General features: G+C 42.0%; 1 protein-coding gene across 1 annotated transcript in view; it reads left to right on the top strand.

Moving 5' to 3' along the window:
- The first annotated feature begins 25,989 nt into the window (after nucleotides 1-25,989).
- lmo3 (LIM domain only 3) overlaps nucleotides 25,990-27,372 on the top strand; it is a 53,828-nt gene continuing 52,445 nt past the window's right edge. The window contains exon 1 of the mRNA XM_010898984.5: nucleotides 25,990-26,618. Coding sequence (XP_010897286.1) covers nucleotides 26,597-26,618 — 22 coding nt within the window. The 5' untranslated portion in view covers nucleotides 25,990-26,596. The remainder of the gene's footprint in view (nucleotides 26,619-27,372) is intronic.

The raw sequence follows: 27,372 nt of genomic DNA, 5'->3' as shown, positions 1-27,372 counted from the left end.
GAAATACACCCGTGCGCACGCCCACACTCGCATTCACGCGCCCACACTCGCATTCACACACACACACACTCACACACACATACACACACACACTGACACACACATACACATGCATACACACACATATACACACACACACACACACTCACACACACATACACACACACACTGACACACACATACACATACATACACACACACATATACACACACATACACACACACACACCTACACACACACATACACACACATATACACACACACAAACCCACACACACACTGCAGCCTTTGATAATTCTGTTAGGTAATTTTGTCATGGATGCAGTAGTGTAACCGGGCATTAACTGCGAGCAGAATATTAATTTCACACTGAATGTTGGATGCATCTATTATTAATTGACTGGTAATATTGTTCCCGGAGAATAAGTGCCATCGGGTTATTGGTTAATATGGATTATAATGCAGACTCCATATACAGTCATGTGAAAAAGTCAGTACACCCACCTGGAAAGTTGTATTTTATCCACGTATGCAATGTTCACTTCACCACTATTGATAAAGGTAACCTAATTTCACAAATGACACTGAAAGATTGCACTTTGCAATAATTTACTCATCAATAATAAACAGAAATGCAATTTCGGTTTGGAAAAAATAAGTACACCTCTGGCTTCAACAGCTGACATTGCCCCCTTCGCAAGAAATAACTTCACAAAGACGTTTCTTGTAACTGTCCATCAGTCTCTTACATTGTAACTGTTTATTGGTCCCTTACATTGTAACTGTCTATCTGTCTCTTACTTCGACTGACAAGATTTCCCCCCCATTCCTCTTCACAGTATGGCTTCAACTGTCGTGTTTTAGGGCTGTTTTTCATGTCCTTCACGGCCTGCCTCAACCCCAGTTTCTTCTTTTTCAGTCATTCTGTTGTAGATACATTTGTGAGTTAGATCAGTGTCTAACTGATCGAACCATGTTTGGTTCAGCTTCAGCTTTTTGACAGATGGTCCCACATTCTCCTCAATAATTTTCTGGTACAATATGGAATTCATGATTGACTAAATGATGGTAGGTTGTCCAGGCCCTGAGGCAGCAAAGCAGCCCCAAACCATAATGCCACCTCCTCCATGATTTACGGTTGGTATGAGGTTCTTTTCAAAGGCAGTGTTTCGTTTTTACCAAACATGGGGAAACACTCCGGCCAAACAACTCCAACTTTGACTCTTTGTTCCAGTAATTTTTTATCTTTTTCCAGGTGTTTTCAGTCATTTCTTTATGTTATTTTGGGGCTTTTTCCTTCTCTGGTCTTCCATGTAGGCCAAGTTTGTGCAAACTCTTTCTGACAGTTGACCCATGCACTTTGACACTGATTGAAGCAAAAGAGAGGTCCCTTGATACCCTGGGGTTCCTAGACTGTCCCAATGGCATCTTTCAGTCAGCTCTTGGGCAGAATGTCTGCAGGTTTTCGCTCTCACGTTGTACTTGATTGACTAATTAGGTCACTAATTGGTTTGTTTCTACCCACACCTGGTTGTTTAGTTGTGAACTGTGAACCAATTTATAGGAAAAAACAAAAACCTGCAGACACATGGCCCTCCGTGGAACTGTTTTGACACCCCTGGTTTAGACAAAACAAGTTTAAGCTTATATTCTTTATGACCCCCTCCAAGTTATTCTAACAATTTTTTTAATGATTTATACGTGTTTTGGTACAACTGATTCTAATTTCATGCGATTTCATTTGATGGTAACAGTGGTGGTGAACAAATCCCTCCTGTTATTTAAGATTAATTAAACCTTATTAACAATGTATACATGTACTTTAGGAGGCATTTCGTTTTGTATATGTGTCAGGTCTCATAAACAGACATAAACGTGTCATATGATTAGGCTCGCCAATCCATTTTGTGCAAGTTCAAAAGCAATGTGTGAACCTTCTGGGATTCTGCTTTGCTCATGGAGGCTGTGTTGTTGCACATTCACTGGAAGGGTCCAGTGGAAGGTCTAATTAGCCCCCACCACCCCTGCTCCCTCAGCAATCGCAGCACTTGTGCAAATGGCATTGGCACGTGTGAATGTGCAAATAAATACCGCTGGCTGATAGTAGAATCTACACAAAGTTATGTTATGTGTCATTATTTCCTCTTTAATGTACAAGAATTGGATAGTTAATAATGTAAAACCGATACAGTATATAATAAGAACGACATGTCTAAAGTGAGTGATATTGTTGAAAGTGCTGGTAATATATCTGGCAGGGCCGTGAGAAGTCCCTAGCGTGTACTAGTCATTTATATGATATGTATGAAAACCCCTAAAAGTTGAGAATCATCTCCTTAGTGTGACCTGGTAGATGTTAATTGTCATACTGTCAGTAATGAGGATGATAGGACTGTGAAAACTGAGTGGTGGCAGCAGAGATTTCAGTTGAAATGGTAGTGCAAATCTCTTAGAAGGACAGAATGATTCAGAGCAGGACTTTTATCGATATCGGCACATTGATTATTGAAGAGGTGGAAATGTGGTCCCTGACTTCTGTGTAAATCCCTGTGGTTCTCTACCCGCTAGCGACTCGGATGAAGGTTTTAGTGTTTCAGGTGAAATGAACAGCAGATGAAGTTGGACTTCATACCCATCAGTGTTGCCTCGCCCAATTGTAAAGAGCAACAGAATTCCCATCTTAGAAGTGCTGACAGTGAGAGGATGATATAGAGAGGGATTTGGTAACCATTATGAAGTTGAAATTCAAGCACATCTATTGGGTTGATAAAACTATATTTAACAACTGGGCAAGTGGCGTATCTGTGAAGATTTCATGAAAAAAAATAAAAATGGACTCAGCATTTATATTTACTTTCCTCCCAGCCAAGATTGCATTTTCCTAATAAAAATAGGAAATAAAAATAGAAATTAATATCACTGTTTTGACAAACATCTTGATGACTGCCGTGACATTTGCCAACGTATGTGTATGTACCAAATGAAATGGGAGTCAGTGATGTGGCTGGCGTAAATTAAATATCATAACCTGAATATATTTGGCTACTCGTCTAGCCCTCATGTTGTTTGTGACAGCTGTGGCTCCCCACGCACATTTAAAAAACTTAATTCAGAGCCACAAATCAAATGGACAATCCAATAAATAATCATTGTGAATAATCCCAAGGACCACTGTATATTGTTTGGGCAGTCAGGTACATGCAATACTGTCTACAAACAGCTTGGAAATCCACTGCAGCCAAAATAAAAGACTAGATTTACTTGTTTATTTAAACTTTATTTATAAAGGGAAATCAAGCCGAGACTATGATTGCTTTTCTTAATTTATATTTATTTTAAATATATTATGTTGTTTTATGTTATATTCTACCATTTTTATTTTACAAATCACTACGTATTTTATATTTTACATTTAAAGTTTTAAATTATTTGACTTATACAGGGCACGGCTGCAGAAGAAGCGTTTCAAACATTTCCTTAGGGGTTCCAGAACACTGGGACATTTCACCATGGAAAACATCAGGAAGTTGTCATTGACACACAGTCAACATTTCGAACTGAGTAAATTAATGGTAAACATTACTTTTGTGTATTTCACGCTAATATATCAAACCAAGAAATAACAATAACATTAACACACATTTACCAGTAGAAAGTGCAGCTTACTCCGTTTCAAGCATGTGTGATCCAATATCATCACATAAGATCGTATGCAATTTCACAAAGTCCTCAGAGTTGGTATCTTACAAAAAAAGGAAATATCTTGACACATTGTACATTTACCAATATATCCGCTGATAGGAATGTCACTGAAAGACGTATGATTGCTCTGTAAATCAAGGACCACAGTGCCTACACGTAAACCTGGTTGTAACCCAGTAAATGTACCATGGAGGCTTAGAGAAATGGAAGAAAACATGACCATATTAATTTGTTACGTCTTTTTTGCCCTTTAATCCACACTGTGACGTAATATTGTGGGATTTTCAGTGCGCATAAATCCATTCCTCAATCCTTCTGGCCAATTATGCATGAAACAAATCTCACTGCCCTAGAAATCTATCAGACATGATGCATATTACCCATGGGGCCTATAGGGTGAACTGCCCCTTTAATGTTACTTTGCAAAATATTCCATGAGTGCAGTGCTTAATAGCCAAAATAAGTTTCTTCTCACTGTGAGTAAGCCTGCAGTATTTCAAGCAATATACAGTCTTGGGAGTGCGTTTGATAACTGCAGATTTTCCAGTTTATTTTTGAGGCAAGATAATGTGGCTGTTTCTACTGTGCAGCTTTATACACTCACCTAAAGGATTATTAGGAACACCTGTTCAATTTCTCATTAATGCAATTATCTAATCAACCAATCACATGGCAGTTGCTTCAATGCATTTAGGGGTGTGGTCCTGGTTAAGACAATCTCCTGAACTCCAAACTGAATGTCAGAATGGGAAAGAAAGGTGATTTAAGCAATTTTGAGCGTGGCATGGTTGTTGGTGCCAGACGGGCCGGTCTGAGTATTTCACAATCTGCTCAGTTACTGGGATTTTCACGCGCAACCATTTCTAGAGTTTACAAAGAATGGTGTGAAAAGGGAAAAACATCCAGTATGCGGCAGTCCTGTGGGCGAAAATGCCTTGTTGATGCTAGAGGTCAGAGGAGAATGGGCCGACTGATTCAAGCTGATAGAAGAGCAACTTTGACTGAAATAACCACTCGTTACAACCGAGGTATGCAGTAAAGCATTTGTAAAGCCACAACACGCACAACCTTGAGGCGGATGGGCTACAACAGCAGAAGACCCCACCGGGTACCACTCATCACCTCTTTTTCCAAATAAGAAAAAGAGGCTACAATTTGCATGAGCTCACCAAAATTGGACAGTTGAAGACTGGAAGAATGTTGCCTGGTCTGATGAGTCTCGATTTCTGTTGACACATTCAGATGGTAGAGTCAGAATTTGGCGTAAACAGAATGAGAACATGGATCCATCATGCCTTGTTACCACTCTGCAGGCTGCTGATGGTGGTGTAATGGTGTGGGGGATGTTTGCTTGGCACACTTTAGGCCCCTTAGTGCCAATTGGGCATCGTTTAAATGCCACGGCCTACCTAAACATTGTTTCTGACCATGTCCATCCCTTTATGACCACCATGTACCCATCCTCTGATGGCTACTTCCAGCAGGATAATGCACCATGTCACAAAGCTCGAATCATTTCAAATTGGTTTCTTGAACATGACAATGAGTTCACTGTACTGAAATGGCCCCCACAGTCACCAGATCTCAACCCAATAGAGCTTCTTTGGGATGTGGTGGAACGGGAGCTTCGTGCCCTGGATGTGCATCCCACAAATCTCCATCAACTGCAAGATGCTATCCTATCTATATGGGCCAACATTTCTAAAGAATGCTTTCAGCACCTTGTTGAATCAATGCCACGTAGAATTAAGGCAGTTCTGAAGGCAAAAGGGGGTCAAACACTGTATTAGCATGGTGTTCCTAATAATCCTTTAGGTGAGTGTACATTTGCATGTTTGTCTTCCCTGCAGTCATCTTTGGCTCCTGTTTTATTTCCTGGGCATTTTTCCCTTCAATCTGATCTTCAGCAAGTGAAACACATGAACAAATCAAATCAGGTTGGTTAATTCACATTGCCATTCAAGAACATTCCACTTTTGGGCACTGAATCATAATTTGGCTGCTTTAGGAGTGTAGTCAGTTGTTACAATGAAGACAAGTGAGCCAGGTCCAGTGGAAGCCATTGATGCCCAAATTCTCACATTCTCTACTCAAAGTTGATGGGTTAGAAGCAGATCAAATTGGCAAGACGACTGGGTCAGAGCATCTCCAAAACTGCAGCCCTTTTGGGCTGTTCCTATCAAAAGTGGTCCAAGGAAGGAAAAGCAGTGAACCGGCGAAAAGCAAAAATGGTTCAGGAATGGTTTGAGGAACACAACAACGAGTTCAAGGTGTTGACTTGGCCTCCAAATTCTCCAGATCTCAATCCAATCGAGTATCTGTTGGATTTCCTGGACAAACAGGTTCGATCCATGGAGGCCCCACACCACAAATTACAGCACTTAAAGCATCTGCTGCTAACATCTTGGTGCCAAATACCACAGCACACCTTCAGAGGTCTAGGGGAGTCCATGCCCTGATGGGTCAGGGCTGTTTTGGCGGCAAAAGGGGGACCTACACAATATTAGGCCGGTGGTAATAATGTTATGGCTGATTGGTGTATATCATTACCTTTACCAATCTCCCTAACTACTTTGTGTGAGGGTAAGGTTTTAGGGTTAGTGTACGTTTAGACATTAATTAAGGTTAGGGTCAGGTTTAGACTTTAAGGTTAGGTTAGGGTCAGGTTTAGACTTTAAGGTTAGGTTAGGGTCAGGTTTAGACCTTAAGGTTAGTTTAGGGTCAGGTTTAAACATTACGGTTAGGGTCAGGTTTAGACATTAAGGTTAGGTTAGGGTCAGCTTTAGACATTAAGGTTAGGTTAGGGTTTAGACATTAAGGTCAGGTTAGGGTCAGGTTTAGACATTAAGGTCAGGTTAGTGTTAGGTTTAGACATTAAGGTCAGGTTAGGGTCAGGTTTAGACATTAAGGTTAGGTTAGGGTTAGGTTTAGACATTAAGGTCAGGCTAGGGTCAGGGTTAGACATTAAGGTCAGGTTAGGGTCAGGTTTAGACATTAAGGTTAGGTTAGGGTTAGGTTTAGACATTAAGGTCAGGTTAGGGTCAGGTTTAGACATTAATGTCAGGTTAGGGTTAGGTTTAGACATTAAGTTTGGGTTTAGTGTATAGGGAAAATAGGAAATAATTATTCAGGTCCCAGAAAGGATTGAAAGACAAATGTGTGTGTGTTAGTTGGTGTGTGTGTATGTATTAGTTGGTGGGAGTGTGTGTGTGTGTCTGTGTGTGTATTAGTTGGTGGGAGTGTATGTGTGTCTGTGTGTGTATTAGTTGGTGGGAGTGTGTTTGGGTGTGTGGTGGCGTTCATTTAATTCCCAGTGCACAGGGAAGTTGAAGATTCTCTTCTAACATCTGACAATGTTAAATTTAGAGGTTATAGAGGTTCTCTTACTGCGCTCTGTGAAACAACAGTCAGTAAATGAATTTGTTTACCTGGACACTGTAAACAGCAAGAAAATGTATTTATTCACTTGGCCACTGTAAACATCCAGTTAAGTAATCTGTACATTTACACCACTGATCTCAGCCCGTAAATTCATCTGTTCATTTGGCCAGTGTAAACAGAGAGTAAATGATTCTCCTCCTCTGGCCACAGTAAATACACACCAAATTAAGCTGTTGATTTGCCCCCTGTAAACATCCAGTACCACTAAAACATCCAGTACCACTAAAACATCCAGTACCACTAAAACATCCAGTACCACTAAAACATCCAGTAGCACTAAAACGTCCAGTAGCACTAAAACATCCAGTACCACTAAAACATCCAGTACCACTAAAACGTCCAGTAGCACTAAAACATCCAGTACCACTAAAACATCCAGTACCACTAAAACGTCCAGTACCACTAAAACGTCCAGTTCCACTAAAACATCCAGTACCACTAAAACGTCCAGTACCACTAAAACATCCAGTACCACTAAAACGTCCAGTACCACTAAAACGTCCAGTTCCACTAAAACGTCCAGTACCACTAAAACATCCAGTACCACTAAAACGTCCAGTACCACTAAAACGTCCAGTTCCACTAAAACGTCCAGTACCACTAAAACATCCAGTACCACTAAAACGTCCAGTACCACTAAAACATCCAGTACCACTAAAATGTCCAGTACCACTAAAATATCCAGTACCACTGTAAATTCACTATTTTACCACGTCTGATGGATTGCCTGTGTTCTAGTCACCTGGCTCCTAATATATTAAATGTCTGGGCACAATAATAATCTTTAGCAGGTATACATTTTACATCTCGTCCTCTTCTGAAATTTCCTATAGCATTTAAAATGTTTTTCCATGAAATAACTTCCTAAGAAAAACAGGCAAAATAGTCATTCTGTAGGTGTGTGTGTGTTTCTCTATAAATATCTTGTTTTAGCAAGATCTATTGAAAGCCAAAGTAATGGAATTCAGTTCAGCGGTCTGTCTGGTATATTCTGATCACTAGAAGATTGCACTATTGACCAAGTGTCAGCAGCGGAGCGATGCGATGATTGAATAAAAGCGTATACATAATAGAACCTGAGAACCTGCCTGGGCTGACTGCTGTTGCCTTCTAACAACACCACGGGAAATTCTGAAAATCATTACCCCCCCACACACGCACGCACACACACACAGACACATACACACACTCACAGACACACACAGACACACAGACACACACACAGACACACACGTATTTATTTTTTAAGTACAGAGGGTTAATTTGTTTCTGCTCCTCCTGTTCTCCTCCTTTCTTCCTGCTCCTTGTCTCTTGACCAATCAGTTTAGCTCTGATGTGAAAAGATTAAGATATGACCAGTCAGAATACCAACTTGAATTCATCTGCCTGTGTAAAAGGCTTTCATGTTTAGAAAGCGGCTCAATCTCTGTTTGGATGGAAGTGGGGCTTTGGGCACCTAAATACAGATATTTGCTGACTGTGCCCAATGGTGTCCTTTCATTTTTAGATCTGCATTGAGAGGGTTAATGCTTGTCTAGTCCTACATAGTTCGCCAGCGGCAGACTGCCAATCTGGTATTTCAATCTAAAGAAAAAGTAACTTAATTTTTTGCTCAATGGGACATTTTTAGTGCTTTTTTTTTGTTTGTTTTACACCGAATTAACATTATTCCCTGACAATTTGGGTCCTCAAGTAAAACGTGCTGGGCCTTAAGGACAAACAAAACCAGCAGGTGCTTTTTCAAAATGCAGAGGCAGGTTCTTGGTCCCAGCCCACCACTGAAGTGTCTGTTGCAGATGGAATATGATGTCTCTGAGGGCAGTCCTTTGAACCACAGGCTGATGCCTCATCCTATCCAGGTGATCTTAAAATGTGTCACGCAAGGACTCTGTACAAAGGTACCCCGTACTGTATCAGCTGGTATGTTTGAGACTTCAGAAATGGTGTTACGAATCTTTGGAGGCTGTGTCAACTGCCATCTGTCGCAGGCTGGATGTGTCATCCGTTATGGGGAATAAAGCAGCCTAACTCAAGAAAGGCTGAGCGCTGCGTGACATATATATAATGTAACAACCTCCACAGCAGTCAATTAGAAACGTTCTTTCGGATTTGTTGAAACAGGAGAAATTCCCTCGTTTTTCCCCTGAACACAGTTTTATTTTCTTTCTCTCGCCCCGCTTTCAAAAGGAGACGTATCAAAATGGCAGCCGAGGAGAAGATGTGTGAGATGACAGGCCCAGTGCTTTGGGAAGCCTGAATCCTTCTAACTTCACCCTCTGTGAATCTGCTTCTTGTTTTTCTACTGAGCACACCAATCATTCCCTGATGGATAAGAACGATGGAGAGTGGTTGAGCGACAGGAGAGAGAGCGACAGATGGAGAGGGTAGATAAATAAAAAGAGGGGGAGAGAAAAGAGAGAAGGAGAGAGTGAGAGACGACAGAGGGAGAGAAAAGTGAGAGGGTGGGAGAGATGGTAGAGGAAAGAAGAGAATAAAGAGAGAACACTCTGTCTAAGTGGTTCTTTCTGTCTCTGTCTAAGTGGTTCTTTCTGTCTCTATTAGCTACCCGGTGAATCAGATGTCAAGTGACTCCAGAAGAATGGAAGATGACGTTTGTCCGTATCACTTCAAATAGCGACGTGTGATTGTGAGACCGGGTTGCTATATTGATTCTCTAGTCAATCTGCCTGAGAGCATCATCACTGCTCGTGAGTAAAATTCATCATTTAAAGATATGCTTAAGATTTAAGTTTTATTTCAGTTGCCACGGCTGCTTTCAGTGATGCCATCCAATTGAACCAATTAAATGTAACCAAATTTTTTATCCTTTTTCTTATTTTAGTCAACACCAGCGCTCGTCTGTCTATGTTTTATCTGTGTAGTGGTTGTGCCACACAGGCCTGATAATCAGACTATGAGAGAGCGATGTGAGACAGACGTCAGACCTCCTCATCAGACCTCCTCATCAGACCTCCCCGTCAGGCCTCCCCGTCAGACTTCCTCATCAGACCTCCCCGTCAGACCTCCTCATCAGACCTCCTCATCAGACCTCCCTGTCAGACCTCTTAATCAGACCTCCTCATCAGACCTCCCCGTCAGACCTCCTCGTCAGACCTCCCCGTCAGGCCTCCCATTCAGGCCTCCCCGTCAGACATCCCCTTCAGACCTCCAGGTCAGGCCTTCCTGTAATGCAGTCAGCAGCCTCTGTCTTCGTCCAGCAGTCCTCTTTCTCCCGGCAATTTAAAACTGCTTATCCAAGCTCAACCCAGATGGGAAATCATTCCTAAACACGTTCCCCTTATAACCCATTTGTCAGTATCTTAAAGCGTCTCTCCTCTGAGTTGGTCGCAGCCCTGGGAGTCCATACCGGGCGCAAATCACTTTTCAAATACGTGGCTCAGTTATAGTCGATGGCCTCCCGGTCTGACAGGCCAACCTTCCACACGGACCTCACTGTTATCAATAGAACTTTACCCCCCTCGCAATAACACACGCCTGGTATGGGGAAATAATGGACCAAGAGGAGGGTTTTTTGTGTGCTAGCCCTGCATGAATACGAACAGAGGCCTGATCCCAGAGGCCAGAGGCAGACCCTGAATCAACACCAAGTAGGTATCTGTGAGATTGATGCGGTACAGGATGTCTGGGGATACCGTCTCTTGCTCCGGCTCTCTCTGCAACTGGCAAACATCCTTTGACATGAAGGAAGAGAAGCCAATACTTCAGCTAGAGTTGTTTTGAAATGAAGCGAGGTAACTGGTGGCCGAGGGGAGTCTGTCGGCTTCACGCTTACTTCCTGGTCTTCCCGGTGTATTGCGGGGAGCCACACCACACCCCCTACCACGCCATTACATATCATTCCTGTCCTCAATCTCTCGCAGGGTTTTGCAGAGTGGTTTCCCGGAAGATAGCGCCATCGTATAACTACAATGGAACATGATCTGAGAGAGAGGGAGAGGCGCTCCTCCCCGAGCGAGGCGGACGGGGCCTCTGAGGATGGCGGATCGGGGTGCGCTCAGCATGAGGGGATTAGTCGAGTGTTCCGCGGGGTCCCCCGACACTCTCGAAGGAGCCAATTAAACTATAAACGAGCGAGGGTGGATGGGGGGGGTGGGGAGCTGTCGTGAGTTCCTCTCCTCCACAAAATAACCAAGATGAACTGGATTGTGAAAACGGGAGTTTCTTCACATCAGCCGCACCCCCCCCCCCCCCCCCCCCGCACCCTCCTGACTTCAGCTCTGACATGAGACACAGGAGCAGCGGAAGAGGAGCTCCCTTTCAACCCAAAGCGATATAACTACAGGCTTAATTTGCGGTTTTACGCCACAACAGATTCCCATCAAGGGGTGCGTGGTGTAGGTCTCGACATGAGAGGCCACAAAATGATAAACGACCTACTACTCCGAGATGTTTACCTTTCCCATTCCCCCTCAGTCTTTGAACTGCTCCAGGTGTGTGTGTGCGTGTGTGTGTGTGTGTGTGTTTGTGTGTACTTGCATGCGCGTGTGTGTGTGCATGTTTGCACACCTTGCGTGAGTTTTAACATGACTGTACTCCAGACAACACAGAGGGGCAGTGAGAAGTCTGTCAGGGGGCATTAGGTAACCAACTAGTCCCATTAGCATGTGTAGACCTCTCATTAGGTCCAAGGGCTTCTCTAGGGCCTGTCTCTCTCTCTCTCACACACATCCCCACACACCTCTCTTGCTGTCTTTCTCTCTCACGTTCACTCTTTCTCACTCCTGAGCCCTTCCTCTATTCTGATTCATGTCCCCGTAACTAAAGGTGAACGTCTGATGACCGGCAGAGGAGAAGAGGGGAGAAGAGAGGAGAGTGAAGGGGGAGCTTAGATGAGCGAGGGAGGAGAAGAGGTGAGGTGAGGGGAGGGAGGAGAGGTGTGACAAGATTTCCAGTCAGTATCCACAGTGTGTGAGACACCAATGATTAGCCATCTTAATTGCCTGTCGTCGTCAGCAACCATGGTTTCACCCTCCTCCTCCTCATTTGCATGATGAATGTTCTGCTGAGCCGAGGATCAATGTGCTGAAAGATTCCACCTTGGGTCAACACCTACTTCCTCCTGCGACAGTTTTGGTGCACTTAGGGAGACAGCCCAATCCTGCCATGAAGTGGCCAAGCCATTCTGGACTGGGTCCCGGAGAGCTGTTTTATTCCAGAGATCTGTTGGTATAACTGTTTCATATCAAGCAGAGAATGATATAGACCAGGGATACCATGCAATTAATTACATTTAGCATGAAGCTCTTAACCAGACAGAATAGACTGACATCCTGGTATCTAGGTGGAACAGAAGAGCAGCAGTTTTTGTTCTGTCTCTAATTTGAAAAATTAAACTTTTTGGCTTAAGTGTTGGGTTAAGACGCAAAAGTTCCAATCTGGGGTTAGGCATTGTGTCACGACGCAGGTGTAGTGGAGTGTGTAGAAAAACTTTGAGCCAAACGCAGGGAGGTGATAAACGAAGCTTGTATTCTTGAATGATCAAAATCAAAGGCACGCTATAACACGGCGCACAAACGCTCAAACAAACGTGCCTAACTCCACATTTGAAAGACATAGAACAATACCACACAAAACACCCAGAAACACAGGAACTGATATAGGCGACCTAATGAGGGAATGGACATCAGGTGAGTGCAATAACAAGACATGACAGTGCCGTGGGAGGAGGAGCGGCGTGACTAGAAGGCCGGCGATGACGCACGCTGAATACCACGTCAGGGGGGATGGCGCACGTCCTCGTTACACATTACCTGTTGGGTTTATGGTTAGGAATACATTTTATGGTATTAAGGTAAGGTTTAGGTTGAGGTTAAGGTTGGGTTAAGCTTTAGGGTTAGTAAACATAGGATTATCGAAGGACAGTCAATTTAAATAGCTAAGTAAACATGACTTTGTGTGTGTTTAAATTAGAATGTTAGTGTATGGAAAGAAAGAACAAAGGCAAGGAGGATCAATGATGGAGTGAGAGAGAAAGTATATGCCTTTCAATGAAGATCGGAGAGATGGAGAAATTGAGAAATGGATGGATTGGAGAGATAGAAGGATGGTGAGATGAAAGGATAACGGGATGGACGGGGAGTCAGATGTCATTCTGGTGACTGATGCGTGTGGGTGGACAGGGGACTCCGGGAAGGTGACATGAGGGACATTACTGAGATCTATACTTGTCTGTCTATAGAGAACTCTCTTTAATCATCGTCTCTGTACAGGCATTCAACAGCTGATGGCAACCATACAGAAGTCTGGTATGTAGAGTCAAGTATGTGACCTGCCATCCGCTTTTAAGTAAAAATCTGATTCACATTCATTTGACCATTTGTTAGAAACCATCTCATGCATGCAATGCTGGGTCTTTGCATTGGGGTCTGTTCACTAAGAAAAGGAGATGACAATAGTATATACAGAGAATGACATGGCACAATAAACAACAGCCATGATGAGTTACACATCACATCCCATGAACATGTCACCAAGAACACCAGCATGTACCACAATTCTGTTTGGAATTATATTAATAATTGTCTTTCATTCACTGGTGTAGATGTGTTTAACCAGGTCTCAGCTGTGATCCTACGAGCAGCCCTACAGGGGTCCCAATGATTCAGATTCCCTCCTCAAGTGTCTGTATTTGCAGCAGCTGGACACTGCCTAACTAACTCACACAATACTAGCAATCAGACACTACCTAACTAACTCACACAATACTAGCAATCAGACACTACCTGTCTAACTCACACAATACTAGCAATCAGACACTACCTGACTAACTCACACAATACTAGCAATCAAACACTACCTAACTAACTCACACAATACTAGCAATCAGACACTACCTAACTAACTCACACAATACTAGCAATCAGACACTACCTAACTAACTCACAAGACTAAGAATCAGACACTACCTAACTAACTCACAAGACTAAGAATCAGACACTACCTAACTAACTTACACAATACTAAGAATCAGACACTACCTAACTAACTTACACAATACTAAGAATCAGACACTACCTAACTAGCTCACAAGACTAAGAATCAGACACTACCTAACTAACTTACACAATACTAAGAATCAGACACTACCTAACTAACTCACAAGACTAAGAATCAGACACTACCTAACTAACTCACAAGACTAAGAATCAGACACTACCTAACTATCTCACACAATACTAAGAATCAGACACTACCTAACTAACTCACACAATTCTAAGAATCAGATATTACCTAACTAGCTCACAATACTAGCAATCAGACACTACCTAACTAGCTCACAAGACTAAGAATCAGACACTACCTAACTAACTCACAAGACTAAGAATCAGACACTACCTAACTAACTCACACAATACTAAGAATCAGACACTACCTAACTAGCTCACAATACTAGCAATCAGACACTACCTAACTAGCTCACAATACTAGCAATCAGACACTACCTTACTAGCTCACAAGACTAAGAATCAGACACTACCTAACTAACTCACAAGACTAAGAATCAGACACTACCTAACTAGCTCACAGGACTAAGAATCAGACACTGCCAAACTAGCTCACAAGACAAAGAATCAGACACTACCTAACTAACTCACACAATTCTAAGAATCAGATACTACCTAACTAACTCACAATACTAGCAATCAGACACTACCTAACTAGCTCACAAGACTAAGAATCAGACACTACCTAACTAACTCACAAGACTAAGAATCAGACACTACCTAACTAACTCACACAATACTAAGAATCAGACACTACCTAACTAACTCACACAATACTAAGAATCAGACACTACCTAACTAGCTCACAATACTAGCAATCAGACACTACCTAACTAGCTCACAAGACTAAGAATCAGACACTACCTAACTAGCTCACAAGACTAAGAAACAGACACTACCAAACTAGCTCACAAGACAAAGAATCAGACACTACCTAACTTGCTCACAAAACTAAGAATCAGACACTAACTAACTTGCTCACAAGAATAAGAATCAGACACTACCTAACTAGCTCACAAGACTAAGAATCAGACACTACCTAACTAGCTCACAAGACTAAGAATCAGACACTACCTAACTAGCTCAAAAGACTAAGAATCGGACACTACCTAACTAACTCACAAAATGCTTTGATAGTCAAGTGAGGCTTATAGTTGATTAGGTCTTCGACATGGATGAAAACCTGAACTGAAGAAGTAGTACTAGTGTCACCCCCTAGTTGCATTGACCTCTCCCTGTCAATCAACAAGGAGCAGCAGCAAGAACCCAGTTATATAACCCACACGTAGTAATGACCCGATGTGCGGTCTCTAAAATAAAACAACATTTATAGTTTTAGTTTCATAGACTCACAGAATGACCAAAATATCGTCCTTGGGAATTTGGCAGAGAAGTTATGGTTGATTTTAAGGTTTCTGTGGAGCCATGGGAGGTTTGGAAGTCTGCGTAAGGAGGTGACCCCCCCCCCCCCCCCCCCTCGTGCTCCTCTGGCACCTGTACTACGGTGGTGTACCAAATGACACCCTATTCTCTACTTAGTGCACAACTTCTGACCAGGGCCTATGGGCCCTTGTGTACTATGAAGGGTGCCATTTGGAATGAGTGCCAAGCATGCTAACCCCTTATGTACAACAGATGGCTCCAAGAAAGCGCAGTAAATATTTAAGATGATCCCTGTTTCGTATCGCCGGCTCCAGAGCAGCGCCGTTAGGAGAGACGGTGTTTTCCATGTTTCTTGTTAGATTTTCATACATGTATTTTAAAACAAATTTTGTAAAAAAAAAAAAAAATCCTTGTGTGCTTTTGTAAATCTTTCTTTTTCACCATACAGGAATACAAAACAGGTGATTATTATACAAGATATTGTTGAAAGGGAATTTCACATCACGAATGAAAGAGAAAATCGGTATACATAGCTATTAACTTGTCCATCCATGCATCTATATGGTAAAATAGCAAGCCGCTGAATCTAATAGAATGGGCCTCAATTCGTAAGCAGTAACCATTTGACTGTCAACTGATGCCAGACACAGCAATCAGGGATTGTCGGCAAGAGATTAAAAGATATTTTCCTCTTCAGGCGAAGTAAATTGGTTTTGGATTAAGGCTGATTGATTGCCTTGGCTGAGGAGTAGGCTTCAGACGGGGTGCGTCCAAAATGGACCCACGTTTCCTATACGCCTGTGGTCAAAAGGAGTGTACTATATAGAGGGGGTAGGGCACCATTTGGGACCTGCGGCAGAAGTCTGTTTGAAGCACACAGCTCCGAACACAAACACCAAGTCATTTCAGCCCAAGCTACTCAAGGAAATCGGGCCGGATGGAATCGATGGATATTATGTAGCAGTTACTAGCAGCACGGATCAGGGTTATCATTATAGGCTTGGAGAAATATTATTCAAAGGTTGGTTCATCTTGTGTTTTTCTTTTTTTTTTTGTTGTAACAAATTTTGTGTATGGTTTGTGCGTGTGTGCGTGTGTGTAAGGGGGGGGGGTGGCTTGTGTTATATCCATAATTTCCATTTAATTATAGAGAATGGTTTCTTCAATAAAGAAAACGATATTGTGTCCTCCAACCTAGCATCGAGCTACTCTTTAGCGTTGTTCTCTGCTTCCTTTTAAATATTGTAGAAAAAAGATAGGGCTTTCCTTTCATTATTTCCACTATCAACCTCTTTTCCTTTGTACATTTTCAGTGGGATATTGGTAACCATTTTAAGACATGTTTGTCTATGAAATAATCACAGGGAACTAGGCCCGTTAAATATAACAGAGGTATTCTGGTGTCTACTTGTATGTCTCATTCAACACAGTAAACATCATGTTAGTGTGCTTCCCCAATATAATCTGTTTTCCTTCATATTGCTCTCTTCCTAAACACTTCTTCCCTTAAAAAGCCATGTGAGAAAAGACTCCCGTTTGGGACACAGTTGTGAAGGGGATGGTAATCCTTTTTCATAGCCGTGCCATTAATAAAGGCTTGAATCACGTTGTTTATAACATCAACAACAATACAAATGCACAGTGGTGTATAAAACAAAATGCAGTGTGGTGACTTTCTGGAGTGTTTCATTGTGTTTTATGGCATGATTGAATTAATTATATTTTTACATCGTTGTCACTGGCTCAGCAAAACGTGACAACCAATATACTCTGTAATGAAAAAGAACTCAATCAACTACTAATGCAGAAAACAAGGCCACGTCTAAAAATGTGTAAGATAACCCTTTGCTGTTAAAATGTGTTGTGTTATTTGCTTGGGAAAATAAAACATTTATGTTTCTATTCTTTGGATCAATAACATTCTGAGGTTTACCATTTAAATGTGAAACTAAATGACATTTCTAGGCACCATACTGGAGGATGTATTATTTTGAACTTGTTTCATTACAGAATACCATATTTGTTATCACGCATGTCAATTTCCTCTTCTTTGTGTTTTTTTTCGAAGAGAATTGTGAGAACACTGTTTATAATCAGTGGATAAAATGTTATAATGTCAGTCTTCTAAATCCAAATAATTGGAACAAAGTGTATCATGAACCCATTTAAGAGTACCTTTAATGTACATTTTAACTGATGTATTATGTTATATATTGTAATTTTCCAGACATGTCTATGCCATTCTGATATTGTTAATTTTACAAGGTGGAGGTAGGAGATTATCCTCTGAGACGAGCTGATTATTATAGATTGAGCTGAATTTCAGGGTGCTCCCCAATGTGGGCCCTAGTACCTGTAAACCCTGCCAAAAGTAGTGTACTGTTTAGGGAAATGGATGCAATTTGGAAAGCCTCCGCTATCTTACGTGTACAGGCAGATACTCTTGGAGACATGACTTAATGAAACCAAGAGTTACTTAAAGAGACATGACTTAAATAAACCAAGAAATACACTAGAAGACATGAAATACTCTAGGAGACATGACATATTTTGCACTTATTTTGAGGCCTGTGTGTATGTGCATGTGTTTTTACTTTATAACGGTGACAAATATCTCCCCCACCACTGGTTAATCACAAAAAGTTGACTAAAGGGGAATTTGTTTCCTGTTTCTATTTAGAAAAGGCATTTTATTGCTGAAATTGTTAGGTTTAGAGCAAAAGTTATGGTTAGGAACAGGGTTAGGGTTAGGCATTAGCATTTAGTTTTGGGGTTTGGTTTAGGCATTAGCTGCACTTCAATATTGTTCTCTAACAGGAAAATACTAATCCATGCATTTGTTTTCTGTCAAAAAACAGTTGATTTTGTCACAGTTTCTTGTCATAAACATGCATGTTAGTTAGATGCCATTTTATATACTTCTCCATCACACAGCTGAATATGGCAATATACAGTACCCTCTACTTTCTCTGCATAACTATGTGTTCTAGCTTTAATTTATAAATGATTACAAATAAAAAGAATACCCCACAATGACAAAGTGTGCCAATTCTTTCCACTCCATTTTTTCATTACAACCCCCTAATCAGGGATTCATTTAGACCTGGGACACCAGGTGGGTGCAGTTAATAATGAGGTAGAACAGAAAACCAGCAGGTTCCGGGCCTCGTAGGGTAAAAGTTGAATATCCCTCCCTAACCACTAGGCCACCTTGCCGACCAATAAATTAGCATCCCCACATCATGATGCTGCCACCACCATGCTTCACTGTAGTAATGGTATTAGCCAGGTGATGCAGTACCTTATTTTCGCAAGACGTAGCACTTGGTGTTCGGGCCTAATAGTTCAATTTTGGTCTTGTCCGACCAGAGAATATTTTTCCTGATGCTCTCAGAGTCCTTCAGGCAGCATTTCATATTCCTTTTACACAGGATTGGCCTCAATCTAGCTACTTTACCATCCGGGCCTGATTGATGGAGTGCTGCAGAGATGATTTTGGTTTCAGGCTGGATCTCTGTAGAAGCACTTTGCGACAACTGCTGATGTAAAAAGGGGAATGTGACAAGTGCTTCTGGGTTTGTGTACATAAACTTCTTTTGGGAATTTTGCTAAATGGTTTTGTGTACAACACTCATAGAACCCGTTTTAGTACGTTAGAGACTGTAATACCTGGAGGGGTCGTACAATTTCAAATAAAATTACTAAATGATCCATCTCATGATCATTCTAAAACAATAGAATACGTTTCATTACAACTGAAATGGAGGGAAAAGACTTGCCAGACTTCATCTGTTTTGTTTTTCATTAAAATAATATTTAATAAAAATAAAAAAATCATGAATTGCATTTTCTCCCGGCCCATAGGCTATGTTCAGTGTTAGGACGCATCTCACATCAGGTTGACAAAAAGAGAAATTCTGCTTTATCACAACTTTTTATCTTGGCTAGCTAAAGCTAGATAGTTGGCCATTGTTTTTAGGAAAATGCAGCTGGCCATAATACCAGCTTTACATTTCAGACTTGATCAGTTCCTGATCTTTTGAGAACATTCTTTGCGGAGTAGCCTGAAGTGTGAGAGGAATGGGGCAGACACCAGTGCAGAGGCAAGGGGCTCATAGGGAGGATAACTGGCTGCTATTCTGAACTCCGGGTGGTGAGCTTCCTGGTCCCCTGCTGAGGCCTCACCCTAGTGGGTGCCACACGGACTGGAAGAGGAGATGACCGGCAGCCATAAGACTCAGGCTGTTCCCCAGGCCTGCCCTCCACAGGATCGTCAGCAGACCCCATCACTATCAACAACCGCCGTTCCCTGCTAAATAAATTACTTTGCACTCTCCATCTTCGTCGAATGCCGCATTCACATGATTGGCCTCGTTGGTTGACCTGTTGTGATATGTATATTGATTGTTGTGATTTTGAGGCAGTATAGGATTCGGTAAAAGAAGTCATTAGAATTCCAGTGAGTTATTTTTTCCCTACTTGTTCAGTATTAACAGTTTTCTTATATTTGTATTTTCATACACATCTACTGCATTTTTGGGAACAGGTTTGTGAGTAAGCAGTTTACCTGCATGATAAAAACATTTTGATTTGATTTAAAAATAGTAACAACTTTTCTCAGTGTCTAGGTCTGCCTGGTTGTTGCCTCGTATGGCATTTCAGATTCAAATTTCCTTTGATTATTTTGTCTATCCAATTTTTTTTACTTTTCTTTCTCCCTTTAACTCTCACAAACACTCCAACTAACTCTCATTTTCTTTCTCTAACTTTCTCTTTTCGCTTTGTCTGTCTCCGTTATCTCTCTCTGCACTGAGCTCGTCTGACATTTAACATATTGCCCTTGATTCTGTCCTCAAATGGCCATAGAGGAAGGTCTCGAGGACCGACTGATCGGACAATCCAGATCAGACCTCTAAACTAGTGCCATCGTCCTGATACACCATCCCTTACTCGTTCAAAGTGCGGCTTTCATGACAGAACTATTTCCTCCCAATGTTGTCTTTTGTCTGAGCAAGAGAGGGTGGAACTAAGTTACATGACATGAAGCTCTTAGCGTCCTTCCTCACATAAAGTCTCAGTGAATTACCTTTATTAATGGGCTAGAAGGGAGCCTGCTGGATGTAAAGAACAGCTACAGGCCAGAGTGTATTGACCTCTTTCTTATTACTCTGCTGAGAGTTAATGGAGATTACTTAATTCTACCGCCTATTAATTTAGTCTGAATATAAAACAGGTAGGCTTGGCAGACAGCAGTCACAGACCTGGCACTCCTAATATCCCCACATCAGCTCCTGCCCACCCAGTGTCTTTCAGACCCAATACCCCTAATAGCAGATAGCTACATGGACGAGGAGGTGGAGAGAAACAAAGAGGAAGAGGAGGAGATAACCGTGATCATCGGAGGATTGGGCCGACGTTAGGACCGGGTTAGAAGATGTGAAAACGGGATGTGCCGGACCAGAACTCCATAGTAAACCCAATTTTCTGAAACTACCATAGAGAGATACAGTGCCTTGCGAAAGTATTCGGCCCCCTTGAACTTTTCGACCTTTTGCCACATTTCAGGCCTCAAACATAAAGATATAAAACTGTAATTTTTTGTGAAGAATCAACAAGTGGGACACAATTTTGAAGTGGAACGGAATTCATTGGATATTTCAAACCTTTTTAACAAATGAAAGATTGAAAAATTGGGCGTGCAAAATTATTCAGCCCCTTTACTTTCAGTGCAGCAAACTCTCTTCAGAAGTTCAGTGAAGATCTCTGAATGATCCAATGTTGACCTAAATGACTAATGATGATAAATAGAATCCACCTGTGTGTAATCAAGTCTCCGTATAAATGCACCTGCTCTGTGATAGTCTCAGAGGTCCGTTTAAAGCGCAGAGAGCATCATGAAGAACAGGGAACACACCAAGCAGGTCCGAGATACTGTTGTCGAGAGGTTTAAAGTCGGATTTGGATACAAAAAGATTTCCCAAGCCTTAAACATCCCAAGGAGCACTGTGCAAGCGATAATATTGAAATGGAAGGAGTATCAGACCACTGCAAATCTACGAAGACCCGGCCGTCCCTCTAAACTTTCAGCTCATACAAGGAGAAGACTGATCAGAGATGCAGCCAAGAGGCCCATGATCACTATGGATGAACTGCAGAGATCTACAGCTGAGGTGGGAGACTCTGTCCATAGGACAACAATCAGTTGTATACTGCACAAATCTGGCCTTTATGGAAGAGTGGCAAGAAGAAAGCCATTTCTTAAAGATATCCATAAAAAGTGTTGTTTAAAGTTTGCCACAAGCCACCTGGGAGACACACCAAACATGTGGACAAAGGTGCTCTGGTCAGATGAAACCAAAATCGAACTTTTTGGCAACAATGCAAAACGTTATGTTTGGCGTAAAAGCAACACAGCTCATCACCCTGAACACACCATCCCCACTGTCAAACATGGTGGTGGCAGCATCATGGTTTGGGCCTGCTTTTCTTCAGCAGGGACAGGGAAGATGGTTAAAATTGATGGGAAGATGGATGGAGCCAAATACAGGACCATTCTGGAAGAAAACCTGATGGAGTCTGCAAAAGACCTGAGACTGGGACGGGGATTTGTCTTCCAACAAGTTAAAGTCCAGACCTGAATCCAATCGAAAATCTGTGGAAAGAACTGAAAACTGCTGTTCACAAACGCTCTCCATCCAACCTCACTGAGCTCGAGCTGTTTTGCAAGGAGGAATGGGCAAAGATTTCAGTCTCTCGATATGCAAAACTGATAGAGACACACCCCAAGCGACTTATAGCTTTAATCGCAGCAAAAGGTGGCGCTACAAAGTATTAACTTAAGGGGGCTGAATAATTTTGCCAGAAGGTTCCATAACATTAGGGCTGGCGGCTTCCTCCCATCAGGACCTCGTCAGGGCAGATATTTAAGGGCGCCAAACGGGAAGTTTGGGGTCGAGGCCAAGAAAGAAGCCAGAGGAAATGCGGAGATGTAGAAGAAGAATGCGATGCCAAGCCCGGCTGCCCTCAGCGCTGCCCTGCCGCAGCCACGCGGGAGCCTTGGGAGGAGCAAAGCAGCCAGGAGATGAGGGGTGCAGAGGCCTCCCAGGCTGCCTCAGAGGACCCCGGCCCATTGGTCAGTCGTTTGATTTGGATTTATTCCCCACTTCCTCTGTTTCTGTCAATGGAACGCCCCCACAGTCAACCAGGCACTGGCATTCCAAAAGACCTGAGGACATCGCTCTGTCTCGCGGGGGCACCATAACACAGTTTGATATACAAGAATAACATAGTTATTACATTTGGATGTTTTCATAGACAGGTTGTGTGGGATATTTAGAATGTAAGCAAAGGTTGGTTCCTCTCTTCATGAATCTGACGTTTGTAAGTAAAAAACCCACTTAGTTTGAATTTGTAAGTGCTTAAATTCCAATCAGCACGTGGCTGGTCACGAAAGAAATCGAATAAGATGTCATCAGTTATAATGAGTACTGTCTGCCCTTACATCAATAAAAATGATCTGATATTGTAAAGCTGTATAATAATTATTGATTGTGCTGCAGAGACAAATTTATATTGTAGGAGGAATATATAAACAGAGTTCAAATTATGCTAATATAGATGGTTTACAGATAGATAATGTCTGTTAATATAGATGGTTTACAGATATATAATGTTTGTTAATATAGATGGTTTACAGATAGATAATGTCTGTTAATATAGATGGTTGACAGATTGATCATGTCTGTTAATATGGATGGTTGTCAGATTGGTAATCTATGTTAATATAGATGGTTGACAGATAGATCAGGTCTGTTAATATGGATGGTTTACAGATAGATAATGTCTGTTAATATAGATGGTTGACAGATAGATCATGTCTGTTAATATGGATGGTTTACAGATAGATAATGTCTGTTAATATAGATGGTTGACAGATAGATCATGTCTGTTAATATGGATGGTTTACAGATAGATAATGTCTGTTAATATAGATGGTTGACAGATAGATCATGTCTGTTAATATGGATGGTTGTCAGATTGATCATGTCTGTTAATATGGATGGTTGTCAGATTGAAAATCTATGTTAATATAGATGGTTGACAGATAGGTCATGTCTGTTAATATGGATGGTTTACAGATAGATAATGTCTGTTAATATGGATGGTTGTCAGATAGATCATGTCTGTTAATATGGATGGTTGACAGATAGATCAGGTCTGTTAATATGGATGGTTTACAGATAGATAATGTCTGTTAATATAGATGGTTGACAGATAGATCATGTCTGTTAATATGGATGGTTTACAGATAGATAATGTCTGTTAATATAGATGGTTGACAGATAGATCATGTCTGTTAATATGGATGGTTTACAGATAGATAATGTCTGTTAATATAGATGGTTGACAGATAGATCATGTCTGTTAATATGGATGGTTGTCAGATTGATCATGTCTGTTAATATGGATGGTTGTCAGATTGAAAATCTATGTTAATATAGATGGTTGACAGATAGGTCATGTCTGTTAATATGGATGGTTTACAGATAGATAATGTCTGTTAATATGGATGGTTGTCAGATAGATCATGTCTGTTAATATGGATGGTTTACAGATAGATAATGTCTGTTAATATAGATGGTTGACACATAGATAATGTCTGTTAATATGGATGGTTGACAGATAGATCATGTCTGTTAATATGGATGGTTTACAGATGTGTCTGCCAGCTCATGGCTGATATAGCTACTCCCAGAAAAACAAAAAAACATTTGCATGTGGAATACGCCGAACCCCCTCCATAAACAATATACCCACATTTTCTCTGTATTTGAAATACGGAAGCACAAACATATACTGCAACAGAGAAACCAAAAATATGTAAAGAAAAAATACATTCAAAAATACAACAAAATTGAGGTACCGCCATCCAGTTTGAGCATTTGTTTGGGGTCGGTTCAATAATAGAAGGCGAGACAAAGGGATTTGAATATCCCATGACTCTTTGCGCTACTATTTAACAAGGAAGTAACTTCAGCGTTCCGTATGAGTGGGAGTGAATGGTGGCGGCACAAAAAATAATACTAATAATGTGATATATACAGACAATTGGAATGGATTTCAGCAGATTACTTAATAAAAACAACACAACTGCTTTACAGTAACCCGACCACTGGTCACACCATCTAGCCCCGCACTTCTCCCACAAAAGGTTTTATTTTCAGACACTTCCTTGTGGAATCTCAAGTCCTAACCATGTGGAACCAGACCGTGTGAGGGCTGTCTTTGTGACATGACAAACGCAGGAATCAACACAGGAACACACCGATCCTCCCAACGCCGCCCCGTTTAGAAAGAGAGACAGAGATGTGAATTAAGCACGCTGCACATCCCTGATCCATAATCAGACAACGAATGTACCTCGTCTCTAAAGACCTAAAGAATGTTGTGATATTAACAACTCACAGAGTGGTTTCCATTTTAGCATGTACGCTAATTGGCCTGTTGAAAAGGTTTTGTGGCAAATGGGACCCTATTCCATATTCCTTTGTGCACTAAACCTTTGACCAGGGCCCAAGAGGACTACATGTCTGAGTAGTTCCCTCCGAGTCCTGGTCAGGATAGTTTAGGCTGCTACCTTGTGAATAAGGGGCATTTAGGGCTCATTGCTTTTGACTGACATTCTAAAAAACGTCCCTACTTTGCTCGACTCCTCAACCGGCTCTCAGCATCATCCGTTCCCTCTCCACGAACTATCCAGAGGATTTATTCAACATAAAAAGACATAATGAAAAAAGATCCTCCCCCAGAGAGATATTATCATTACAACCTTCTTTTTTTTTTAAAGTACAAACTTTTTTCCCTCTCCCCCCAACCCCCCTCTTCACTTCACACATGCTTCTCTCTGTCTCCACCACTCCTTCATTCTCAGGGAATTTCAGCAGGGAGAAAAAAGGAAAGAGAGAGAGAGGGAGAATCAAGAAAAGTGAGCTCTGTCAATGGCAGTGAGCGCTTTACTAAGTCTGGCTCTACTACAAAGGTTAACACATCTAACTGTCAATACCGTCAGAGGACTGCCTGTCTACCGCTGAATGGGAAGGAGGAGAGAGGAGAGAGGAGAGAGGAGAGGTGGAGATGTGGAGGTTAGGTGTTGAGAGGAGTCAGGGTGGAAGAAGGGGGGGGGTCTCTTAGAGAGAAAGAGATACTTTGATATTTGGGGGAATGTTAGAAGGCTGAATGTGGAGAAACGATACAGGGAGGTTGGGGATCTAATTACCGGCGCCATAATTGGGGGCTGGGGAATAGGTTGCCGTCCTCTCAACCCGCACTGCAGATCAATTATGTTAAGAGAACATCTGTAAGTAGAGCTTAATGAGGTCTATTACAGCAACATGCGCTCGCTGGCTGCAGCCTTCCCTGACGGTGCTGCCTGTCAGCTCCTTGGATGAGAAGAGGAGGGAGATGTGCTGTGAGGAGCGCGTTAGTGACTAGGGACCTGCGAGAGACAGGAGGAGAGGAGGCTGGGACTGCTTAAATAGGAGCGGTAGACATGCGATCCGGCTCAGGTCTCTCGCTTTTTCTGATCTGAGAGTAGCCTACTTCCAGTAAATGAAATAAGGAAAGGCGGAAAGGGTGGACGAACAGACGTTGCTGGGGGAAAGGAGAACAGAAGAAGAGGGGAGACTGACTGAAAAAAGCGAGTGCGAGAGAGGAGAGGAGTCTAGTCGAGGCAGGTGGTGCTTTTCCACACCGGCGTTGCGACTTAAAAAAACGAGTTCTATTGGCTACAATTGTGCCAAAAACTCGTAGCATCACGCAACTTTCTTTAACCCGGTAGCACGCTACTCTCTCTTTCTCTCTCCCTCTCACTATATATATATATATTTGCGCTTCTTATTACGCGCGCACTGAGCATTGTAATATAACAGGCTGAGTATTAAGGACTATACAATTAGCGGGCCCTTTTGTTTTCAATGTGACACTCAACAGATCAAAGGAAAAGAGATAAAGCGCCGACCGTCAACGACTGGTTATATTTTTACGCATGAGCATCCCTCTGAAAGAAGGTAGGAGACTTCAATGTTCTTGTGTGGTGATGTTGAATTGGGAGCTGCAGCCACTGCTGTATGTCCGAACACTATAGCTGGAGGAGAGGTTTAGAATTAAGGATTAAGTCGATAGCGCCGCTTGAAATGAATGGTCGGAGGATACTGAAAGGATAGTTAAGCTGGTGGTAAGCATATAGGCTACCAGGAAAATATATCGCTTTACTTCAATCCTGCCTGAATAGAGTTCCTCTCCGAAGCGCGGTAATCATTCTCATTCAGTCAGCGCAACCATGGAACCGGGATATCTGGCAGCGTATAGGCTACGCATCGCATCCGTGGCTTGTCGGAGTGGGTTTACTTGCTCTCTACTGCCGTTTTATTTCATGACTGGAGTGTGTGTGTGTGTGTGTGTTGGGGAGGGGGGTGTTCGTGGGCTCGTTCGTGAAACGAAAGGAAGGAGAGGGACGCGGAGAGAGATTGTTTCAGGGCGCAATGTAATAACAAGCCATTCTTCGTGGTGGTGATGCCCGTTAGCTAAAGGTTTCAGCAGATTTGTCCCGCAACGTTTTTCTCCACATTAAGGAGCTACTCTACGTGCAGAACGTGCAAACACACCCACGCTCCCATCAAATCGCGCTTTATGTCTACATCTCTTTCTTAAGCATTTTTATTGCGTTTTATCCCATACTTTTCCATGATGATATTCTCACCGAATGAATAACTGTCGTGATACAGTGGTTGAAGGAGGGAAGGTGTAAAAGAAAAGAGCTGG

This window comes from Esox lucius, chromosome 14 (genome assembly GCF_011004845.1).
Source record: "Esox lucius isolate fEsoLuc1 chromosome 14, fEsoLuc1.pri, whole genome shotgun sequence".
Classification (NCBI taxonomy): Eukaryota; Metazoa; Chordata; class Actinopteri; order Esociformes; family Esocidae; genus Esox; species Esox lucius.
This window is presented reverse-complemented; position numbering and strand designations above follow the sequence as displayed.